Source organism: Mixophyes fleayi, chromosome 2 (genome assembly GCF_038048845.1).
Source record: "Mixophyes fleayi isolate aMixFle1 chromosome 2, aMixFle1.hap1, whole genome shotgun sequence".
Classification (NCBI taxonomy): domain Eukaryota; kingdom Metazoa; phylum Chordata; class Amphibia; order Anura; family Limnodynastidae; genus Mixophyes; species Mixophyes fleayi.
This window is the reverse complement of record NC_134403.1, coordinates 292,919,604-292,942,026: the sequence shown is the minus strand read 5'-3', so window position 1 is coordinate 292,942,026 and position 22,423 is coordinate 292,919,604. Positions and strand designations below refer to the sequence as shown.

Here is a 22,423-nt window from a genome sequence, read left to right as displayed (position 1 = left end):
GGGGCTTGCAGTCTAATGATTTTTAAACAATGTACTTACAAAAATTATTTTAACTTCATTTTGTATGGCTTGATTATGATATACTGAAGATTTTGAGCATGTGCAATAAGAAGATTGCTTAATTATAATTATTGAATCTACCCATACACATATCAGCTTTGTGGTTTGCAATTATTTTTGTATTTTGCAATCAAAATTGTATGAACCTTGGCACTACAGCTCAATGATTGTATGCCAAACACTTAGCATTAATTAGAAGACTTCACTTAATGCAACCATACCACAAAAACCAAAACCCTTGTGTAGGTGGCTTAACCAGGGACAACAGAACAAGGGGGCTCCGCCAGCTTGCCTACCCTGAAAATATACATATTTTTTTTGTAGGCACCGATGCCTGCCTCCTAACTATCCAAATCTGCACTATGAACAGAGCAGGGATTGGAATAGATACTTGGGTATGGGGAAGCTACACGTGCAGGGGCTTCACTGCGCAAACTCTGGCAAGGGGGTGCTGGGAATGTCAGCACCTGTCTCACCTTATGCTAGTGTCTCTTGACTTTGGTCCTCAAGCCCCCTAAAAGTCCAGATTTTAAGGCTGTCCATAAAGGAACACAAGCGACTAAAATAGTTCTTAAGTTATTTTGATTCCGTTGCCTGTGTTTAACCATGGATACCATGGGCTGTTGTGGGAGTTCCTTTTGGATTTGGAGTTGGAGTGGAGTGGGCCTTACGCAAAGTGTGCATATACAATGAAGAATGCCAACAGGATACCCTATTCTTCCTATTTAAGTGCAATACTCTATTTATATTGTATCATTAATGTCCAGACCACTGTATTGCAACTTTAAAATAAGTAGGGAATACAGAAGCAAAACTTTATATCAGTATGAACAAAATACTGGCGTGTCCATATTTGTAGATGACCGTGAAAAATGTCGACATTATCTCAAGTAAAACTTTTCCATTTCTAAACTTTGTGGGAGCCCTCATCAAAATAAAGATTCTCAGGCAATAGTAGTTTCTAAGGGGTATATTTAAGAAATAACGGTAGTGCACTATCGTGCACTTACCGTGTAAATTAGTCCACGATGTCTCCTACTCAAATTTATTAAAGGTGCACCGCAGCTTTGCACTCATCGTTTTTGCGAGCAGTCACCATACAACAGTATGGTGACTGCTCTGGCCGCAATCTAACAAGTCCCGAACTTGTTGGAAACTTTCGGGAACTTGTTGTGTTAATGTACGCTACCTGAAGCTGGCGTACATTATCAGAATTGAAGAAATCCAATGCTGCCAGCTCTGCTCCGAAGAGCAGAGCTGGACAGCGCATGTATGGAGGGATCACATGATCCCTCCCTGTCACTCAGACAGAGAGGGGATCTTTCTTGGAACTGGACATGCGCAATTGAAGAATGAAAAGAAGGAGGAAAAGACCCAGAGACAGCGCTTCCGAAGAGGGGGGTATGTTTTTTTACATCACAGAAACAGCAGTTTTTCGGAACTGCTGTTTCTATGCTGGGTTGTACATAAATGTGAGAAATAGTTCAATCCTTATCATTGCGATAAGGATTGAAAACTACTTTTCACTTTATGTGAATATTGATAAATGTGCCCCTAAGAAACCCTCAGCATCTGCGGCGCACAACAAAAACACCACTATTTTACTGCAACAAACCAGCGAATCGCTACAAAATTACAATGGAAAGGCAGTGCGGTCACCTCTTCCCAGAGACGTCATACTAAGGGGCATATTTAAGAAAGCACGATAGTGCTTTTTACGGGTCATTAAGGTGCCTCCTGTCCTCCGCAAATTTATTAAGGGTGCATCGCAGCAGATATCATGGATATCTGCTGCGTTGCATTCCTCTTCATTTTTGGGAGCAGTCACCATTCAACAGAATGGTGACTGCTCCTGGCCGCAATCTAACAAGTCCCGAAAAAACATTTTTTTCGGGAACTTGTCATGTTAATGTACGCCAGCAGCTGGCGTACATCATCGGAATGGAAGAAATCTAATGCTGTCAGCTCTGCTCCGAAGAGCAGAGCTGGACAGCGCATGTGTGGAGGGATCACATGATCCCTCCCTGTCACTCAGCGCGCTCTCTCTGCAACAACTGAGAGGGGATCTGTGTGCGCATGTCCAGTTCTTAGAACTGGACATGCGCAATTGAAGAATGAAAAGAACGAGGAGAAGACCTGGAGGCAGCGCTTCCGAAGAGGGGGGCAAGTATGATTTTTTACATCGCAGAAACAGCAGTTTTTCGAAACTGCTGTTTCTGTGCAGGGCTGTACATAAATGTGAGAAATAGTTCAATCCTTATCATTGCGATAAGGATTGAAAACTACTTTTCACTTTATGTGAATATTGATAAATGTGCCCCTAAAGGCGTAACGCGTCACAATATCTAGGGCTTTTCCTGCACTGTGGCCAGCGCTGGACGCGGTACCGCTCGCCAGGCGATATCGCGAGGCTTTCTGCGAGACTTGCCCTGGCTGCCGATAGGTGCATGCCAGAGAAGGCTGCCCAGAGACAGGAGCCGCGAGCTTAACGAGGTCCTCACTCACACACGCGCGCGCGCGCCAAGTCCGCCCCACCCACTTCTTTGCGCCGTCAACCTACGTGACGACGTCACTGGTACGTCATTTCTATTTAAGAGAACGGCCCGGCTCGCCCGGGCGTTCAGTTGGGAGCAATCTCTCTTACTGTTCGCGTCGCAAGTAGTCGTCATTGCACTGATATACGAGCGGCAACGTTAATCCGATTTACAGATTTATTTTTTGTGAGCTGTTAAACGTTACCAACTGTGAAAAACCCGAAGCAACTGAGTTCATTATTTTCGTTCTATATATACACCGAAAGACACCGACCATTTTCCTGCTCGAGGGATCCAGGCCTCCTTATCGTTTAGTTATGAGTCATGTGGCCGTCGAAAATGTTCACGGTCTAGACCAGCAGGTGAGTGTGTGTATGAGGGAGTGAGGGGTGTAGCGGCGTAGACAATGGCGGCCTAGTCTGGTGGTGAGACGCCTGTGTGCGCAGTTACATAAACCTATCCCTTCACCTATCAGGATCATTGGGGAGGACAACACCAGCGCTCTTATAGAAACCCCGCAGCCTCTGTAGTGAACCTGTGCGAGGGTTGAGGCCGGGCGGGTGCGTCATCAGGGCCAGGCGGGTGAGTCACTGTCCAGCGACTTGATGACGCACTCCCGGTGTTTGTCCTTGTCTCTCGGTGAATGGTTGTGAGTGTATTATTGGTTATTTCATGTTCCACCGGCGAGCAGGGAAATATGGATGTGGGGCCTGGCTGCCGCATCCTCACAATGGCGGCCTTTGTGAGCTGAAAGGGGGAGGGGGAGACACGCAGCCGGTTTACTCATCCTCGCTTACACGCTGGCTTCATAGCTCCTGTCGTGCAGCTCATAATATGGATATCATCATTACCGGTACGTCCACTACCTTCCATCACCAAATTGCTGATGCTGCCAGTTCTTCTCACTAGTGTTCCCTAAGTATCTACATAATTATTATTCCTCCGCACGTGTTGTGTTCCACACTAGCCGGTGATCGTCAGGATTCCCCATAATCCTGGTTTACGCGGTGTATCGACACTTTCACCGCCATATAGAAGTAAATACTGTGTGAAGTTGCTGCTAGAGAGCCCGAGACAGATTTAGTATAAAATACCTAATTTTTGCAATGGTGTCTGCACTGTCGTAGTTTGGAGGCAGACTGCTTGGTATTGTTGGCCATGCTTTTCTCACGTCTGTTTGCTTTAGTGATGCATTTTGTTTTTGGGTGTTGCACAATTGATAGTGAGGCTTCACTTCCTGTCTAGGCAGGTTGCCGGTTTTCAAATGGCATTTAGCAATTCTTATTGAATACATAAGTCAGTTTACTCACTAACTTCATAATGATGCTGGTTTCCTCATATGCTTGCTCTTTGTGGTCTCTGGACTCGTACACAGTACGCAACGGTATATGTCAAACTTCAAAGTGTGTACACTTAGGTTGTCATCAAATCGCGTTTTATAGGTCTTGTTTGGCATTACTTATAAAAAAAAAAAAAAAAATTGTCATGGGATTGTTTTATATTTTTCTACTTTGACCTTACCACAGCTTTCTGTAAATGAGAAATGCTTTTACTGTTTAATATACTTTCCAGATGGGTAACTCAAGCTATAAAAGCCAGTGATGGGATGTTTGATTTCTTTCCACCTTTTGCACATTTTATTGTTTTTAAAAAGTTGAGTGTTTACCCTTCACTGATGTTACAGTGGTGGGGGGTCTGCTAAAGTTTGAAAGATACACAAACTTCCAGTTTTGGCTGTATCATTTTTTTTCCCCTTAATGTGAGGTACACTTCGATGGGACTGTACTCACCCTCTATAGATCTGATTTTAGTAAATTAAATTATTCCAGTAACTCGGATTGGACATCCTCCACTCCCTAAGTGTTTAACATCGGTGAATTTCTTAGATTTGACAAGGTGGCAGTCTTGCAGAAGAATCTTTGTCGACATGCCTCCATTTTGTCTTTCATAATGTCTTGCTTGTATCTTGACTGCAGTACCAAATCTAGCCAGAAGATGTCTTGTTTTTGTTGTTTTTTTTCCTTTTGAGGTATGCATTGCAGTAAAATCATGAAGCAAAATAGTTTAACTAATAACACCTGCAGTATAGGATGGTATTTCCAGTTGAATGTTTTGCTCTCCAGTGAAAGTATATAAGCCATTATTAGTGTCTGGTTACTTCTTTTAAATCACTAAACTGGTTCTCACATTTTTAGTTTGCTGGCCTAGACTTGAATTCTGCCGACACAGAGAGTGGTGGCTCTTCAACTAGTAAGTCTATTTACCTTGTATGCAAGTAGAAAACTTTTAGTTGTATATTTAAAGCTCTTGTAACGCATCACTTTCTCTCTCCCCCCCCCCCCCCCCCCTTTAAATCCTAGAAGGGCGTTATATTCCTCCTCACTTAAGAAACAAAGAAGCTTCAAGACTTGGTAAGTGTCTGTCTTCATTGAAGAAAGTTATAGTACTGCCCACGTCTGTGATTAAATATATAGGGACAGATGAAGCATGTCACAATGAGTAGCTTGTCTAAACCCACCCTCCCCACTAAGCAGATGTTTATATCTGCTAGACTTTGTTACCTTACCTTTCAGTCTCTGAGAGGGTGGGAATATTGAGGAAGAAATGCATTAAAAGCTATATTTGTTAGCGGAAACAGAAAAAACTAGCTATGTGTAGTTTTTCAATTGTTCAGAAGCTGGTAAACTGTTCTGAAAGATTTATTATCGTGTAGGTTATCCAAGGTGTCAGTACCCAGCTGTAGATGTGTATAAGGGCTACGGTGATTGGTGGTCCCAAAGAAATGGTACGGTTGGTTACCTGTCTTGGTGTGTTGGCTGCACAATAGCTTGGCCTGCATAAGCTAGCCATTGAGCTGTCCGTGAACTGCAGTGGAATTCTAATTAAATTGCTCTCAATTTAAAGTGATTTCTTCTCCTCTTTTAAGATATTGTAGCAGTGCCACTTGACTTCATGGCTTAATTTAGTATTTCATGAAGGCTTGTGTTTTTTTTTTTTTGTTGTTTTTTATATATAAATATACTTTTAACACAGGGAAAAAGGCCTGCATTTGTTCTGTGAGTTCAGTGTTGTAGTCACAATTTTTATATTCAACAGACTCCAATGCAGACTTCCTTAGATTTGTAGGGTGCAGACTTCTAAATCTCTGCTACATTCTTATGCTTGATTTTTACCAGTTATTATTAATTTAACTGATTTTATTTTATTACATGTGCGAATCTTGATTGCAATTAAATAATTAACACTAATGTGCATGTAACGTACATTACACTGGGGTTTATCGGCTTGCTTTAGCTTGCTTTTAGACACTAGTTACATGATTGGCTTGGGTGATTTGTCCACAAGGCCCTCTGAGTTACTTTTACTAAGAATGCTGGCCATGTCTGGCAGTTTGAGTATACTTCTCCATATGGTATTCACAATTGTGGTTTCTCCTAAAGATTCAAACTGGGATTCTGGTCGTGGAGGAAATGGCTACATAAATGGAACAAATGATGACCGTGTGAATGGATGTGATCGTACCGGATACGCCAGTAGGGGGGGTTCTGGTCGCACTGACAGAGGTAGCTATGTACTTGGTTTTTCCCGTTATCGCTGTATTTAACATAGGCTACCCAATCTACTGTTTTCCCCTCTGAATTAGTGATGTCATACCTTGGCTTAACCCTTTTGCTGCTGAAGCTTTCACCCATGTGCTGATCTGATTTTACCACTTTTTAGGCTGTTCACATTCCAACTTCAATCTTTGCTAATGTAGTTGAGTATATTCTCATCGTAGATTTGTAAGGTGCCACAGTATTCTGCAGCGCCATACAGTAGGAAGAACAGTACATACATAAAACAGACATGCAAGGTAGAAAAATCAACAGACATGAAAGCAAAGGGTATAAAGGACCCTGCTCATTAGAGAGCTTACATTCTAAGTGGAAGAGGGCACACCTGAAACAAGAGAACAAATGTGGTTCAGAGTGAAGATTGGGACAGGTATGAATAGTGTTATCGGGGAGTCAGTTATAAGGTCACCTCTTAAAAAAAAAAAAAAAAAAAAAAAAGGTTTTTCAGAGTGTCTAAAGATTTGATGGCTGTGGGAAAGTCTGAGTGGTAGGGAATTCCATAAGTGGTTAGCAGCACAGGAGAAGTTTGGTAGGCGGGAGTGAAGTGGCTACCAGAGACGCAGATCAGAGGTATATCTAAAAGGGTGGGAGGGAGAGTATTTTGATAAGCGATTTGAGATGTATGCAGTGGTAGTATTGTTTAGGGCTTTGTGGGTAAGGGTAATTTGCAAATCCCTACATTGGGTGCCTGTGTCCTCCAGAATAAAATTCAAAGTGGTGCAGCAGCTGTGGTGCAGTGAGAAGAAAATCAGTCTAGCAGCAGCATTTAGGATGGATTGAAATGTTGATATATGGGTGTCGGGAATGCCAGATGGCAGGAGGTTGCAATAGTAAAGAGGAGATGAGAGAATGTATGAGTTTTGGTAGCATGTTGAGTATGAAAAAGGCGTATTCTGGCAATGGTTTTTAAGGTTGAGTCGACAGGACTGGGAGAGAGTATGTGAGGAATAACGCAGAGGGTGGAGTCAAGTGACACCAAGGCAACAGGCTTATTGTGAGATCACCAGACCTGTCCAGTTTTGTAGTTTAATCTTCCATACCTATAGGAGAAAGGATACCTGGAACTATCTCTTCCCCCTTGTGCTGGATGCTGTTAAATCATTGCATGTATTTAATGACCTCACTGGTAGTCTCCTTCCAGAGGAAGGATGTACTTGCAACTCTGGTGCTTTGTGATCAGTGAGTATATTCTTTCTTCCAGGAACCCTGTTTTCTGCTGAGGGGCATGCCCCTCGTTGTCTTGGGTAATCTCTGCATTGAGAGATCCATACAGATATTACCAAAATTTAAAGCGCTAATAACTTTCACAGATGCAAATGAAAGTTGTGTGGGGGTTGTTCATTTGCACTGTTCACTTAATCCTGGTAATAAAATTGACCTTATTAATTGACTGTTTATAATACAGCACAAATATTTTCTAAAGGCTAATAATGAAATTGAAAGTCCGGGGCTTTCAGTGCTTGCGCTAAGGGAAACTAAGGCATTGCATCACAAGTGGAATGGGTCTTTTCTGACAAGCTGAATTCTGCTTAATAAATTCTACAAGTAAGAACATTGCAGCCCAAGTCTATATTGATCTAATGACTCAAACACAAACAAGCGTGGTTTTTTTTGTATATTCAACTGCAGGAAAAATCCATAGTAAAATTACAGCGTGCACTTTGTTTGGACTTATTTTTTATTTTATCTTTTTCTTAGGATTTTATGAAAGAGATAATAGCTCTGGGTGGAATTCAGGCAGAGACAAAGACGCATACAGCAGTTTTGGGTCGCGGAGTGACCGCGGTAAATCAGGTTTATTTAGCGATAGAGGAAATGGAACACGGAGGTGAGTTTTTTTTTTTTTTTTGCAAATGTAGGTGTTCAGTATCGCTTGTACCATGACTGGTTAAACGGCCGACTAATAATTCAAAATATTGAATAGAATCCAACCATTTAATTTGTTCCTCAAGTGTACTTAAATTGCCTGGTCACTCTGAGCTGTAGAGTTATAAAGTGCATATTAACTGTTTTCTAGGATGTTTGCATGTTAAATGAAAATGAACTAAAAGTTAATTAAAGCAAAATTATTGAAGGAACTTAAGAGGGGAATTCAATTCCCCTGAAGTAGTGTCGCGATAACGCTATTACCGTTACAATAAATGTAACCCGCCTGCTGTTGAAATTACTGTAATAGTATTTAAGCGCACTTTTACCGTAATAGTGCGCAGGCCGCTTTACTTTTTACAGTTACGTGGCCTAAATCTTTGGGTGCTGGGTGCTGACCAGTGATTTTGGTTCACAAGCAAAGCTAACAATTCATTTCTTCATTCCATACCAAACTGTCCCAACTTTTGTACATTTGTGAACTGGTGATTAGTAACTAGTTTGGAAACTAGATTTAGTTTTATTTTTTTTATGGCACTTAGTAGATTCTTATTGCAACAATGTATATTTTTAAAGCTTATTTTAGAAGTATGCATCATTGTTTAAAACTCTTTTTGGGGATGCTTTTTGAAATGGTTGTTAAACACCTTGTGTTTTGTGCACACAAGTAAGGTGAGGTCACTTTCTACTCCCAATAAACCTGAGGGGTAGTCCTGTGTGCTGTTCTCGCACCTTGGCAACCAGAGCATAAACTGACTGGTAAAGGACCTATTTGCACCTCAGGTAAGCTTTCACTACACCACAGAACATTGGTCTGAAGTGTATGAAGGAGCTCTACCACCTGCTTCACACAACTTGATGATTGTTATTTTGTCATAACTGTTCATCAGATCTATCTTCTACACTTATTATGCTGACACTTAATATTCTCTTGTAAAATCGATATGTCTTGAGTTTGGAGGCAATTTGAATAAAAGGATGCAAACTGTTTGTTCTATGTGTAGATCTGATGACCGTCGTACAGATGGCTTTGATGGTGCAGCCAATCGTGGTGACAAGAGTGGTTTTGGTAGATTTGATCGTGGCAACAGTCGTTGGACAGATGAGAGAAATGATGAAGATGACTGGTCAAAGCCGCTTGCACCAAATGATCGTGTTGAACAGTAAGTATTTATGAATGTGTTTCTGTTCTGTTTGTGGTGCACTTTCACTCTTACATTTTACTAAACTTTCTTTTTCAGAGAGCTCTTCTCCGGAAGCAACACTGGCATTAACTTTGAGAAATATGATGACATTCCAGTTGAAGCAACAGGCAATAACTGCCCTCCACATATCGAAAGTGTATGTATTTTGTAAATCAGTGATGCTCAACTTTTTTGTATTGAGGGTTTGTTTTTCTCCAAACATCTGCCTTTGAAACGTGTGTTACAGGGTGCTACATGAATTGGTTACCTTCTACATTTATACTTCACAACACTATATCTGTTCAGTGGTTGCAATGGAAGGCATTTCAAGGCAGTGAACACAGGAAAAGCATCCACACACTTTGGATGTCTGGATAAGAGGGGTCGTAGAGCACTACAGTCCTGTGAATTGTTCAAATTGAGATCACTTAGTGACTATAAACTAGCAGACTTTATACACCCCAAAAATTTAGTGGTAAAAAAAACATTGAAGTAATCAGCCATGCCAACCTCTGAAATTATTAAAATGAGTTGCAGGTGAAGTCTTCATATTCAACACTTAATATGCTTAACCAACATTAGTCATACTATTTACATATTTGTATCTGTACATGTTTTCATATGTATTTCTAATGTTTCTTTAGAGGGCTATATTTCTTCCTAAATAGATTCCTCATTACTGCTCCAATATAACTTTTTTTTTTTTCTTTCCAAAAGTTTCATGATGTCAACATGGGGGAGATAATTATGGGAAATATTCAACTCACCCGTTACACGCGACCAACTCCAGTGCAGAAGCATGCCATTCCCATCATCGTGGAGAAGAGGGACTTGATGGCTTGTGCCCAGACAGGTGATAAAATAATGACTGGATCCTGAAAGTGCAGTGGCTTTACACCTGTTTATACTCATTTGATCAACATCAAACATTGGGGCAAACGGCGCTCTCTAATATGTCTTCTCCACCCCCTCCCCCAAGTATTCTAGTTAGTGGTTATGCTGGAGGAGAGTTCCAGTAATTTGATTTAATTATTAAATTGCTGTTTTTTGTTTCTAGGTTCTGGAAAAACTGCAGCATTTCTGCTCCCTATTTTAAGTCAGATATATGCAGATGGTCCTGGGGACGCAATGAAGCACTTAAAGGTATCTTTAAACAGTAAACTTGATGTTTAACTTCAATAGTATTTTTATTAATTTTTCAAAAATTATGGGGTACAGAAAGAAGGAATGGGGGGGTAAGGAAAGGACACAAAATAAAAAGGGGAAGGATTGAAGGGGTACATAGTGGGGGGGAACACATTAAACAATTCTGCTGTTAAACCATATTGAACACATGAGGGAGGGAACCTAATAGGATCCCTTTCGATTCGTGAAAGTTACACTGGTCGAATGGTCACCATGGAACTACTAATAGGGACATTGGGGAACTTCGCTAAGTGTAGGAGATGCAGGTAGTAAATCAGTCTATTCGGTCTGGACGCGCTCCCTCTCCGTCCGTAACATACACATGCCAGCTGAACCACTTCATTATCGGGGACGAGGTGGCAGTGGAGTAGGGCATCCCCTCTGTCTCCATTTCAAAGCTGAATTGCACCTTGGCCACTACTTTCAATATCAAGGGTATCTATGGTGACTTCCAACCTTGAGCTAAGGACGCTCTTGACATATTAGCATATGATGGAAACTGGGGGGGGGGGGGTAATGCTGCAGTAACGCAACCTCCGGGGTATAAACTTGCTATTTAGATTGCAGAGGCCCTTGGGGTCATCAGACTGTTATAGCAGGCTGTCTGGTATGGAGATATTTTGGTGGTAGGATAAGTGGGCTTTTCCCTTGACAAACTTAATTCCAGTTTCAGTTGATAGCTTGCATTTCTCAACATTTCTTGTACTTGCAGGATAATGGAAGATATGGAAGGCGCAAACAGTTTCCACTATCCCTTGTATTAGCTCCAACAAGAGAGCTGGCAGTACAAATCTATGAAGAGGCCAGAAAGGTGTGTTTGTTTTCCACACCCATTAAGTTGTTTGCTCCAACTTTAATGTATTGGAAATATTTAAGTGTCTTCATTGTCTCCCTCTCCCCCACATAGTTTGCGTACAGATCTAAAGTTCGGCCATGTGTTGTTTATGGTGGAGCGGACATTGGGCAACAGATTCGAGACTTGGAAAGAGGTTGCCACTTGCTTGTTGCTACACCTGGCCGTCTTGTTGACATGATGGAACGGGGAAAAATTGGCTTGGACTATTGCAAGTATGTCAATGTGTTGGGTTTTTTGTGTCTTCAGTGTGCATTATCTTAATGTTGGCAAAAGACAAACTGATTCCACTGTAGTGGGGGTAAGGGTTTCCCATAGATGGTAAGCTTGCGAGCAGGGTTCTCTTACCTCTGTCTGTATGTATTACCCAGTATTGTTTAATGTTTGTTCCCAATTGTAAAGCACTACAGAGTTTGATGGCGCTATATAAATAAATGGTGATAATTAAAGGAATAGCCTCAATTACAGAAAACAAGTGAGGGGGGGAAAAAAATCCAAACATGTCCAGCAAATTTTTGCACTAAGTTTATTGGTTTTAACTTCAAATATCTCTAGATATCTAGTACTGGATGAAGCTGACAGAATGCTTGATATGGGGTTTGAGCCGCAAATCAGGAGAATTGTTGAGCAAGACACAATGCCTCCAAAGGGTGTTCGTCAGACAATGATGTTTAGTGCTACCTTCCCCAAGGAAATCCAGGTGAACACATACAAAAAGCGATAGTGTTGAGTGTCCCAAAACATGGAAGGTTGTAGAGTTTATAACCTTATTTTTCTTTAAAGATTCTTGCTCGTGATTTCTTGGAGGAATACATTTTCTTGGCAGTAGGAAGAGTTGGCTCCACATCTGAAAATATCACACAAAAAGTAGTCTGGGTGGAAGAAACTGATAAACGTTCATTTTTATTGGATCTTCTCAATGCAACAGGTAATCTAAACCTTAATTCTTCAGTTTCAGCTTCTCAAGTTTGAGATGGCTTTTTTTGTTTTGTTTTGTTTTTTAATTGTATATCCTGTCAAAACTTTATTTTAGGAAAAGATTCGTTAACGCTGGTGTTCGTGGAAACTAAAAAGGGTGCAGATGCTCTTGAGGATTTCCTCTACCATGAGGGATATGCCTGCACAAGTATCCATGGAGATAGGTCACAAAGAGACAGAGAAGAAGCACTTCATCAGTTTCGTTCTGGAAAAAGCCCAATCCTTGTTGCTACTGCTGTAAGTTTCTGCTTTGTGGTGTGACATTTTCTTAAAAGTTAGTACACAACTTAATAGTTCATCTTATTTCTTCAAAGGTTGCAGCCAGAGGACTTGACATTTCAAATGTTAAGCATGTTATAAATTTTGACCTGCCTAGTGACATTGAGGAATATGTACATCGAATTGGTCGCACAGGCCGTGTCGGTAATCTGGGTAAGCGTTACTTTCTGCAGAAACTTGTGACAGTCCATTTGAATATTCTTGCAGTGAAAAGTTTCAGTATTGTGTAGCTGATATAATACTAGAGCAAAAATCTCTTCTGCCGCGCAGCTCACTTGAAACATTTTCATTACAAAACGATCTATTTTGAGACTGAAAACTACACTTGTAACATTAAAATCATGCAAGTTAATTGGATCAAGCAGAAACCAACTTGAATTTTCTTTTGGTTATAGGTCTTGCAACATCTTTTTTCAATGAAAAGAATATAAATATAACGAAGGATTTATTAGATCTACTAGTAGAAGCAAAGCAGGAGGTACCATCATGGCTGGAGAGCATGGCTTATGACCAGCATCACAAGACTAGCAGTCGTGGCCGTTCAAAGAGGTAAGCTACATAGTCCCATGATCGGTTATGTAAACGTTACTTGCTTTGTATGTACATTACTGTTTTGTTTTTTTTAAATGTAATCGTGTTCTAACTTTTTTATTTTTTATTTTTCCCCAGTCGATTTAGTGGTGGGTTTGGCGCCAGAGACTACAGGCAGAGCAGTGGCGCTAGCACCGGCTTTGGTAGCAGCCGTGGAGGTAGGAGCAGTGGTCATGGTGGCAGCAGGGGATTTGGAGGAGGTAAGGCATTTCATATACACAACTGGACTATATGGTGTCTATGGACCATTAATAGGACAGGTTTGAAATGCATACCACAGCATATTTGCGCTTTATTTAAGGGTATTGTTGCAATTTATTAATCTCTACAGCTATTTTGCTGTCCGGATTGTGCAGTGACTTTTCCAGGTTACCTGAAACTGCTAATATTTTCCTCATCAAGGCCAATTTAATATATTAACAGCCAAAATGTGGTTGCATAATTAGTAGGGTTGTTGCAATGGTTTATAGTATGGAAGTGTTTACTGGCATTTACTTCTGTTCACAATATATATTTATAGAGGTGCATCCTGTAGTGGTATTGTAAAGTGACTGCACAAACTACAGGTCCACTAGGCCAGGCCTGATGAGCAGCATGTTACAGCAGCACAAACATGCATGTCAGAATGTTTTAATATTGCTTTGTATTGCTATATTGTGTTTTATATATGGTAATATTAAGTATATGTTCAAACTAAAATAAACTAGCTACATGAACATTCGTGAAGCAACTAAAAATACTGCCAGCTACTGATCAATGTTTGAGCTTAAATTTCATAACTTGAACATACAGTAGCTGTATGAGATATGAACAATACCTGTAATGCAGAATGTATAATCTGCTGGCTACTTTTATTTCACTGTGGTTTCTGCTCACAGGTGGATACGGTGGATTCTATAACAGTGATGGCTATGGAGGAAACTATGGTGGCAGCTCCCAAGTTGACTGGTGGGGCAACTAAGACGGTGTGCAACAGAAATGACTCAACCAAGCTAATATGGAAACCACATGTAACTTAGCCAGACTATACCTTGTGTAGCTTCAAGAACTTGTACATTACCAGCTGTGATTCTCCACTGAATTTTCTTTTCAAGGGAGCTCTGGGCCATGAAGAAAACAAATGATCTGAAAAAGAAAGCCCTACTCTGAAGGTGTTGGAAGATTTCATTGCTGTAGTTTTGGATTAATTCCCAAGTCCACCCGTCTCCCAACAACTGCATTTATTTTGACTGAGGATAATTTGTTTGTTATGTACTGTGCCTTTAACTTTAGACAACTTTTTATTTTGATGTCCTGTTGGCTCAGTATTGCTCAAGGCATAAATTGTTATAAATAAATCTATTGAACTTGGGCGAAATCAAACCTTGGCACACAGGTGTGATGCAACACAAAACAGGAATCGTTTCATCCATGCATTAATATTACAAGGAAAGAAAACTTGTGCAGTAAGTCTGCATTAGGGCTTCTGTTAACTTTGCCACTTGAGGCAAAATACCTTGAAGCATATCAGAATAGTTTCTAATGTGGCAAACTGTACAAAGTTAATAAGTTCTGATTTGCTCACTCTATCCTGGAAAGGTACTTAGAACCTGAAGTCTTTTCAATAAGCCATTCCAGTCACATAGGCGTATGAGTTTATTCATACGCATAAAGCACTGTTTTCAGAGAACACAATACAGCAATTCCTTTAACGATGTTTAGGCAGAAGAGTAACTTGTGAGCTAGCCACATATGGGCCGAACATTTACAGGGATCGTTAAACTATCTGAAACTTGAAATAGTTTTTAGGAGGTATCATCTTTAAATTTACTTTGCCTGTCATGAAAAATGGCAGAATGGCTGACCACAGCAGTATGTGGTTCTGTGACAGGCCTGGCTGATTTTGGTCTAATAACGCATGCTAGTGTTAATGTTTTTTGGTCAAGAGGGTATGAACAGAAAGAATTATGCAGCAGGCTTTATTTTAATGCAGATTCACATTACTCTGTTCAAGCTGCGTTGAGTGGTTATAAACATACTTGGCTTACAGTAGACTTTGTAAAATGGCTCCAGAAGAGTAAATTGAAATCTTAAGATCAATGGTGGAAAAAATGTACATGACTGCACAAGGTGTAAAATCTGCTTATGTGTGCAGTTTAGTCAGTTTTAGTTGCATAGGTTTCCATTGTATTTAGTATGTCAATGCTAAATCTGGCCAAAGAGTAATTCCCAACTTAACACCTCTGCCACTTGAAATTTAGCTTACTCTAAATGTAGTTGAATTATAACAACTTTGGTGGCATAGGAATGGCAAAAAATAAAAATCTAAAGTGCAATAGATTTTACAAGTGTTTTGTGCCTTGCTCTAAAGCTTTTTGTAGGTGCACTTGACAGTATTGAGGTCATTGTTATGGTGCTATTTAAAATATAGGTGGCCCTTGTACATTTTTGCCCATAACTTTATACAAAAGTCTTTTATTGCACATTCAAAGAATTTTTATACAAGTCTTGTGTATGTGTCCTTAACCTCAAATCTTATTTTTGTCTCTTTGCGATGGCAAAAAAAACACTGCTTAGAGTCTAGGGCAAGATTGAGACTTATTTGGGACCATGGGAGTGATAGATGGGGAAGCAAACTATTTTGCACACAATGGATTTCTAGATACTTTTTGCTGCTAGTTTTGTGTAATATTTATTGAACATTTTGACAAATATTTATTTTTGTAAGCCTAAGTGATTCTTTGAAAGCTTAAAGAAACTTGACCAAAAGACAGTACAAAAACACTGGCACTTGAATGTTGAATGTCAACGTATGCGTGAAATTATATATTTCGGGGTAGTGTGAGCTTTTAATGTTAAGTCATATTAAACTCTTAAGTCAAATTAAGCAGACCCAGTATTGGCTGAGCAGCCATAACTTTCTGGTGTAATTAAAATAAAATTGGCAATTTAAAATTTAAACATGCCAAGGTTTTGATACACTTGTCTTAAGATATTAATGAAACACTTCAAAACACTGATGTGAAGTGTCCAGATTCTCAGATGTTTGTTGCGTGAGTTTTGTTTAGTTGTGTGGTTTAATTTTTTTTTTTATTTCAGTGAATGTCTGGCACATTGCAATCCTCAAACATGTGGTTATCTTTGTCATACTGGTAAAATCAGTGACTTGTGTCCTCAATGATTACATATTAGCAAGTAATTTTTGGCAATACCTTTTTAACAAGATAAGGTTCACAAATTTATATGCAAAGGATAGATTTGAACTTGCTAAATGTCAAGATTGACCGTCAAGTCGCTCTAGTTTAGTAATTGCTTATTGTACTAGTTTAGATGCTTAGCACTGCATGTGCTGTGCATTACTGATTTTATTAAAATAAAAGTTGAATGGCAAACAATAAGTCTTATTGTTTTATTTTGGACTGTCTCCTCTCTCTCCTTTCATTACTGTAATGAGTTCTCTAAATTACATTTTTGGGTTTAGGTAGGCTTCATGCAATGATCAATAGTGTTGGCTTTCCATTTTCTGGGTTGTCATTATCTAAATGTTTTTCTTCATCTTTTAAAATGGCTAAGTACTACCCAACTTAAGACATGGCCACTGACTCATATGGTAGGAAATTAATTTGCATCCTGACACTTTAACTGTACTTTATAGATTTTATTTTTTCTTAAAAATGCCTATCAGACACTTAGACCCAAAAAACTAAAGTTTTTCAAGAAATTAAATTCAAATGTTTTGAGAACCAAGTGCAATCAATTTTTGTGTTGCAAATGTTACTATTTGTGCGAACTACTCTGATTCTTTATTGGGGGAGCAGTCTTTAAATCAATATAAGAACCGTGATGAGGATTCTGTGATTTGTTTGATAATGCTGCTAAAAAAAACACATATTTCTCTTCTACCTTCGGGGGGGGGGGGGCACTGAGACATTAGATATAGTAAGTCGGACTAGAATTTTAGGCACTTGTCATGCATGTTTGATCCCCACACCCCACACTCCTCCCCTACTATGCCTTGCCTCTCCTGCATAGACCTGGCTTTAGGTTTTTCATGTTTTTGTTTTTATTCCTTATAGGTGCAGGGATCACTAAGACCCAGAGGAGTGAATAGCCTGTCAGTTTCCTTCACTCTGGGTCCCTGAGAAGGAGGGAGTGGCTTTTCAGCTCACTCACCATTATTGCCAGCAGTCTCTCCTTTCCCTAGTTAGAAATGAGCATAAGGACACATTATTCAGCCTGCCACATCAGCAAGCCCTTGAAATTAATGAAGTCGGGCTGTAGTGAAGCTGTCAAAGCCTCTCCTACTGACCTGCCGCCATTTCCCCCCCATAGACAATGAGCAATGGGGGACCGGTCAGGCGATTGCCTTCCTCAGGAGGCAATACGCATACCGCATACCAGTTGAACAGCTGCAACCTGGATACAGTAACTTTCTCTGCATCTCTCAAACACAAGCCAAAAGCCATAATATAGTATAGGCTGTCTTGGTGCGCGTAGAGGTGGTACTGGGGGCCGAACTTCCCCCTCCTTCAGTCCTTGACACACTTCTCGGACGCTATCTATTTCCTGGAGACTGGTGCAGCTATACACACTGCTGCACACTGGACCTACTTTGCCTCTCCTAAACTGGTACCTGTGTTTTTGTTTGGACATGATTGCTGTCTTAAACATAGTTTCCTCCTTTTTAGTCTATTTAGACACTGGTACAGAACTGGTTTCAGAGTCTGGGTATTGGTGTCTAATATCAGGAGTTGCCTAGTGTATATCTTCCATATGTGTATATATAACTATACGATGACACTTTTCTAACATTGTGTTATGTGTGAAAGGAGACTTCCAAGGGTAAGGGACCCGCTGGTACGTGTCTGCTGCATTATACATGTAGTAATAGATTATCTTCTGTACAGCCTAACCCAGACATCCTCTGCAGCTTGCAAAGCTGAGGTCCACGAGCGACAGGTTCCCACTCGGGTGGCCGCAGCTCTGGTGGAACCGGTCTGGGCCAACTAACTGGCAGTATCCATAGCCGAACTCACTACGGTGGTGTCAAGGTCTGCAGAGGTACGTGAATCTTCCCTTTCTCACTTCTACATACTCATGCGCCGTAGTCCATATCTGTCGCAGACACGTCTTTCCAAACAGGAGCAGCTATGCCATTATCCCAGTCTGAGTCTGCCCAGAGCATGGCTCAGCCGAGGGTGGTGAGTTGGATCTTAACTTACAAGACACTGTTAGCTCAGAGGATTCCTCATTCACGCACAATGTGAATTATCATCCTAGAAATCGGACACTCTTTAGATTTTGCAGAAAATAAGCCTACAGCCCCTTCTGCTATCACCCTATTTAAGTGACTGGTCATAGGTGGCCTGTTTTCCACACTCCACGGTTGATGGAAATGGTGTGTGGGGCTTGGCTGAAGCCAAATAAACATTTTGAGGCCGGGCAGATTTAAATCTCTACCCTTTCCTGGCAGAGGAGTTGGTTAAATGGAAGAAACTTCTATGAAGTCTGTCCACTACTTCTGCTATCCCTACGCAGGGCAGGGTTTCTCTCAGGGACCCTACTGACAAGTGTAATCTGGTCCTCTGCTCAGCATATGTGGCAGTGGGCAGTTTGTGTATAACCAACATGGCTAGCAAGAGGTATGATTTAATTGAGCTCCCTGTGGGATTGTGCAAAATCTGCCAGAGGAAAAGGTATAGGTAACACTATCCCTATACAAGGTTAGCAAATGGAGAGGAAGTTCCTCTGCTATGAGTGACCTGTAGGTGTGTGTAATATGAAAAATGGGAAAAATTTGTTTCATTAACAAGTGACTTCTTTATTTTCAATGCAAACACAAAAAAATTGATTTCTGTTCAGAATCGTATCAAAAATAGCACTGTTGTATAACCGCTTATAAGGATGCACCAAACAGCATAGGCTGACAAGGTGTGCACAGATGATACACAAACATGGAATTTACATGAAGTATAACATCAGCCATACTCATGCTTTTATCTTTACATCTGCATAACTCTAACAAACACAGGTGTCTGAGAAATATTGCCAGCAATATCAACTGTTATGAAATAAAACTTATATTATGATTGTTGTAACAAATAGGAGTACTCCAGATGGCGCATGCAGTACATGGAAACAGAAATAACATTGTATACATTATGTACTATTGTACAGTGGGGCTTGTATCAGACTGTTGGAGTAGTAGGTTGTTCTAGTGCTTTCGCTTACATATTAGAATAGATTACGCTGCTAATGAAAATATAATAAGTTGTCTGGGTGCCCAATGCTGTGAACTGTTGATATTGTTGGTAACACCAAAAAGACCAAACGGGTACTTAATCGTTATTTAGGAAGGTCCCCAGATCAAAATCTAGGTTGAGGCCTTTGGGGTGGAGAGTATGTAAATCGTAGATCCACCTTGTCTCTTCCCTAAATATGCTTTTAATATAGTCACCTCTCCTCCAGTATTTGTTAAACCTATTTAATACCCATAAACTTGAGGGTTGTGGCATCATGATTGTGGTAAATTAGTTATGTTCTGAAATGCTGTATGTTTCTAGTGATTTCTATGATTTATTTTTTTTTCAAAGTTATTGGTGTATTGGGTAATGATAGAGATCCTGTTTGGTTCCATAGTCCTCTTTAGGTTGAACCAGGGGACCCTTTCCATACCTACAGTGTCCAGGAAAGCTGAGTTGACCGTAATATGGTCATAGTTTCGATCAATGAACCTCTCGTTTTCTGGCCTGCTTTCTGAATACATTGAGGTCAGAACAGTTTCTTCTTACGTGCATGAACTTGCCTTTGGGGATGTTCTTTAGCCAGGTCTGGTGGTGTCCACTGGATGCAGGAATAAATGTATTACAATCTACCTGCTTAATAAAGGTTTTGGTTTTCAAATTCCCTCTTTCTGTATAAATTTCTAAATCTAGGAATTCCACCCTAGATTTGCTTTTATTTGCTTTAAAGTGTAGGGGAAGATTGTTGTGGTAGAGATATCATCATCATTCATTTATATAGCGCCAATATATTCCGTAGCGCTTTACAATTGGGGACAAACAGTAAACTAATAAACACACTGAGTAAAACAGACAAAGGTGAGAAGGCCCTGCTCGCAAGCTTACAATCTATGGGATTATGCAATGAAAATATCTAGATGTTTCAGTCCCTTTCCATATGCATAGAATATCATCTATGTACCTACACCATAAACAAATGTCTTCAATGTAGGGGTGATTTTTCCAGATTGAGAGATCCACTCAATGGGCCATAAATAAATTTGCATCACTGGTGTGAATTTGCAGCCCATTGCAGTGCCCCTCACTTGTTGGTAATGTCTGTCAAATGAGAAATTATTATGGTTGAGAACAAATTTGATAGAATCAAGAATAAACTTACTCTGGGTAGGAAAGATGTCAGATTGGTGAGTAAGTATATGTTTGACATGTTTGCAACCTGCATCATGGTCAATCACTGTATATAGGGATGATACCTCGCATGTTAACAGTGTAATCGTCATTCCAAAAGAATTGATTGAGGATACGCAGAACATCTGCAGTGTCTTTGAGGTAACAAAGTTGTTTGGTAACCAATGGTTGTAAGAAATAATGTATTCGGTTAGGTTATTAGTCAAGGAACTAATACCCAACACTATGTGCCATCCTGGAGGATTTTTGAGATCTTTGTGGATCTAGGGGAGACAGTATAGGAAAGGAATTTTTGAATGTTTTTGATAGCTATAGCTTGGGTTAATAAGGCCATCCAGCTATGGTTAGAGCAGTTAGTTCGAGGTATCCAGCATGACGTTCCAAGAGCGGAACGTCTCACTTTAGCAGAGCACATCCAGATCCAGGAAACCTCTTAATTATGTGGGTCAAGCAGCCATGGATGCTGTCTGTAAACTCCAAATTTTCAGGCCTTATTGCGGCTCACCACATCTTAATGTTATGCTCTTGGTCAGTGGACGTTGACTCAAAGCACACCTTAGAAAGCTTATCATTCGATGGTATCACTCTGTTTAAGTCAGAATTAGAGTGCGTTATCCAGGTGGCCATTGGAGGTAAGTGTACCTCTTCTCATGAGCTTCAACATGACATGACAAGGATGTTTTTGGTTCTTTTGTTCCTTTGGCCGAGGTCGGGGTGTCCTAACGCGAGGTCACTCCTCTGATCCCAGAGGAGCATATAGTAGAGGCAGAGGTGCAGTTAGGCAAAGAGCCACGAGGCCTGGTGACAAGCCCACCACATGATAGAATCTCTCCAAGGGAATTGGTGGTGGGGGCTTGTCATCTTTGTTTCCCAGAACGGTGGTGGGGCATCCACCACAGATGCTTGGGAGCAGATGTTCTTCACCACAGCCCTTCCCGTTCATCCCCTCAATGCAAGGCACTTCAGGAGGCCATCCAGAAGCTCCTAGCATCTGGAGTTGTGGTCCAGGTCCCACAGCAGGAAAGATGTCATGGGTTTTATTCCAACCTCTTTCTGGTCACCAAGTCAGACGGGTCCTTCTGTCCCATTTTAAACTTGCAGACCCTCAATAGACAGGACAGAATTCTCAGGTTTCGGATGGAGTCCCTTTCCCTGTTCCATGCCTGCAATGACTGTGCAAAGTCCCTGGCCTCCATAGACATCAGGGGTGTCTATTTACATACACAAATCTGGAAGGGGCACCAGTGTCTCTTTCGCTTTGCTGTTCTCCGTTCCAGTTCAGGGCCCTGTCCTTCAGTCTAGCCACCGCACCTCGAATGTTTACCAAGATAATGGCGATTATAGCAGGACTTCTGCACTCCCAGGGAATCGCAGTAGTACACTATCTGGACGACCTCCTTCTGAAGGCTCCGTAAGCTTCCCTTCTCGCACACCACATCCAGATCACTCTTCAGTTTTTGGAAGTGCACAACTAGATTCTGAACCTACCTAAGTCCTCACTTAATCCAGCTCAACAGATGCGTTTCTTCATTAATACGGTGACCCAGAGGGCCTACCTACCAAGGGACAAGGTAGTTTCAGAGTTGCGGGCTCTTTGCTGCACTCCCCCATTTTTTTATTTTCCATGAGTGTAGAGTGGTGCTTCGCACCAAGCCTTTTGTTCCAAAGGTGGTGTCCAGATACCACTTGAATCAGGAGATTATGGTCACAGCATTCCGTTCTGATTTCAGATGACACTTTACCTCTGATGTACGTGGTTCATGCGCTTCTTTGCTATGTTGACTGTATGTCCATAAGACTAAAGACTTCTTCGTCCTCTATGATGCTTATAAGTGGGGCTAGTCAGCTTTTATGCAATCTCTTGCCCGCT

At 40.8% G+C, this 22,423-nt stretch overlaps 1 protein-coding gene across 4 annotated transcripts; it reads left to right on the top strand.

The window, feature by feature from the left end:
- The first annotated feature begins 2,660 nt into the window (after positions 1-2,660).
- DDX3X (DEAD-box helicase 3 X-linked) lies at positions 2,661-16,521 on the top strand. Of its 4 annotated transcripts, none has more exons than XM_075196403.1 (19): positions 2,661-2,956; positions 4,790-4,844; positions 4,955-5,005; positions 5,308-5,379; positions 6,035-6,157; positions 7,907-8,036; positions 9,079-9,237; positions 9,316-9,415; positions 9,976-10,111; positions 10,316-10,401; positions 11,156-11,254; positions 11,351-11,511; positions 11,852-11,996; positions 12,080-12,224; positions 12,330-12,511; positions 12,589-12,706; positions 12,949-13,102; positions 13,223-13,302; positions 14,023-16,521. In XM_075196403.1, the coding sequence occupies exons 1-19, from the start codon at positions 2,912-2,914 to the stop codon at positions 14,103-14,105; spliced, it is 2,124 nt and encodes a 707-aa protein (XP_075052504.1). In that variant the 5' UTR covers positions 2,661-2,911; the 3' UTR covers positions 14,106-16,521. The 4 variants fall into 4 exon arrangements, with proteins under 4 accessions (XP_075052504.1, XP_075052503.1, XP_075052506.1 ...); XM_075196402.1 differs by having other exon boundaries at positions 13,223-13,344; XM_075196405.1 differs by lacking the exon at positions 5,308-5,379.
- Positions 16,522-22,423: the final 5,902 nt, after the last annotated feature.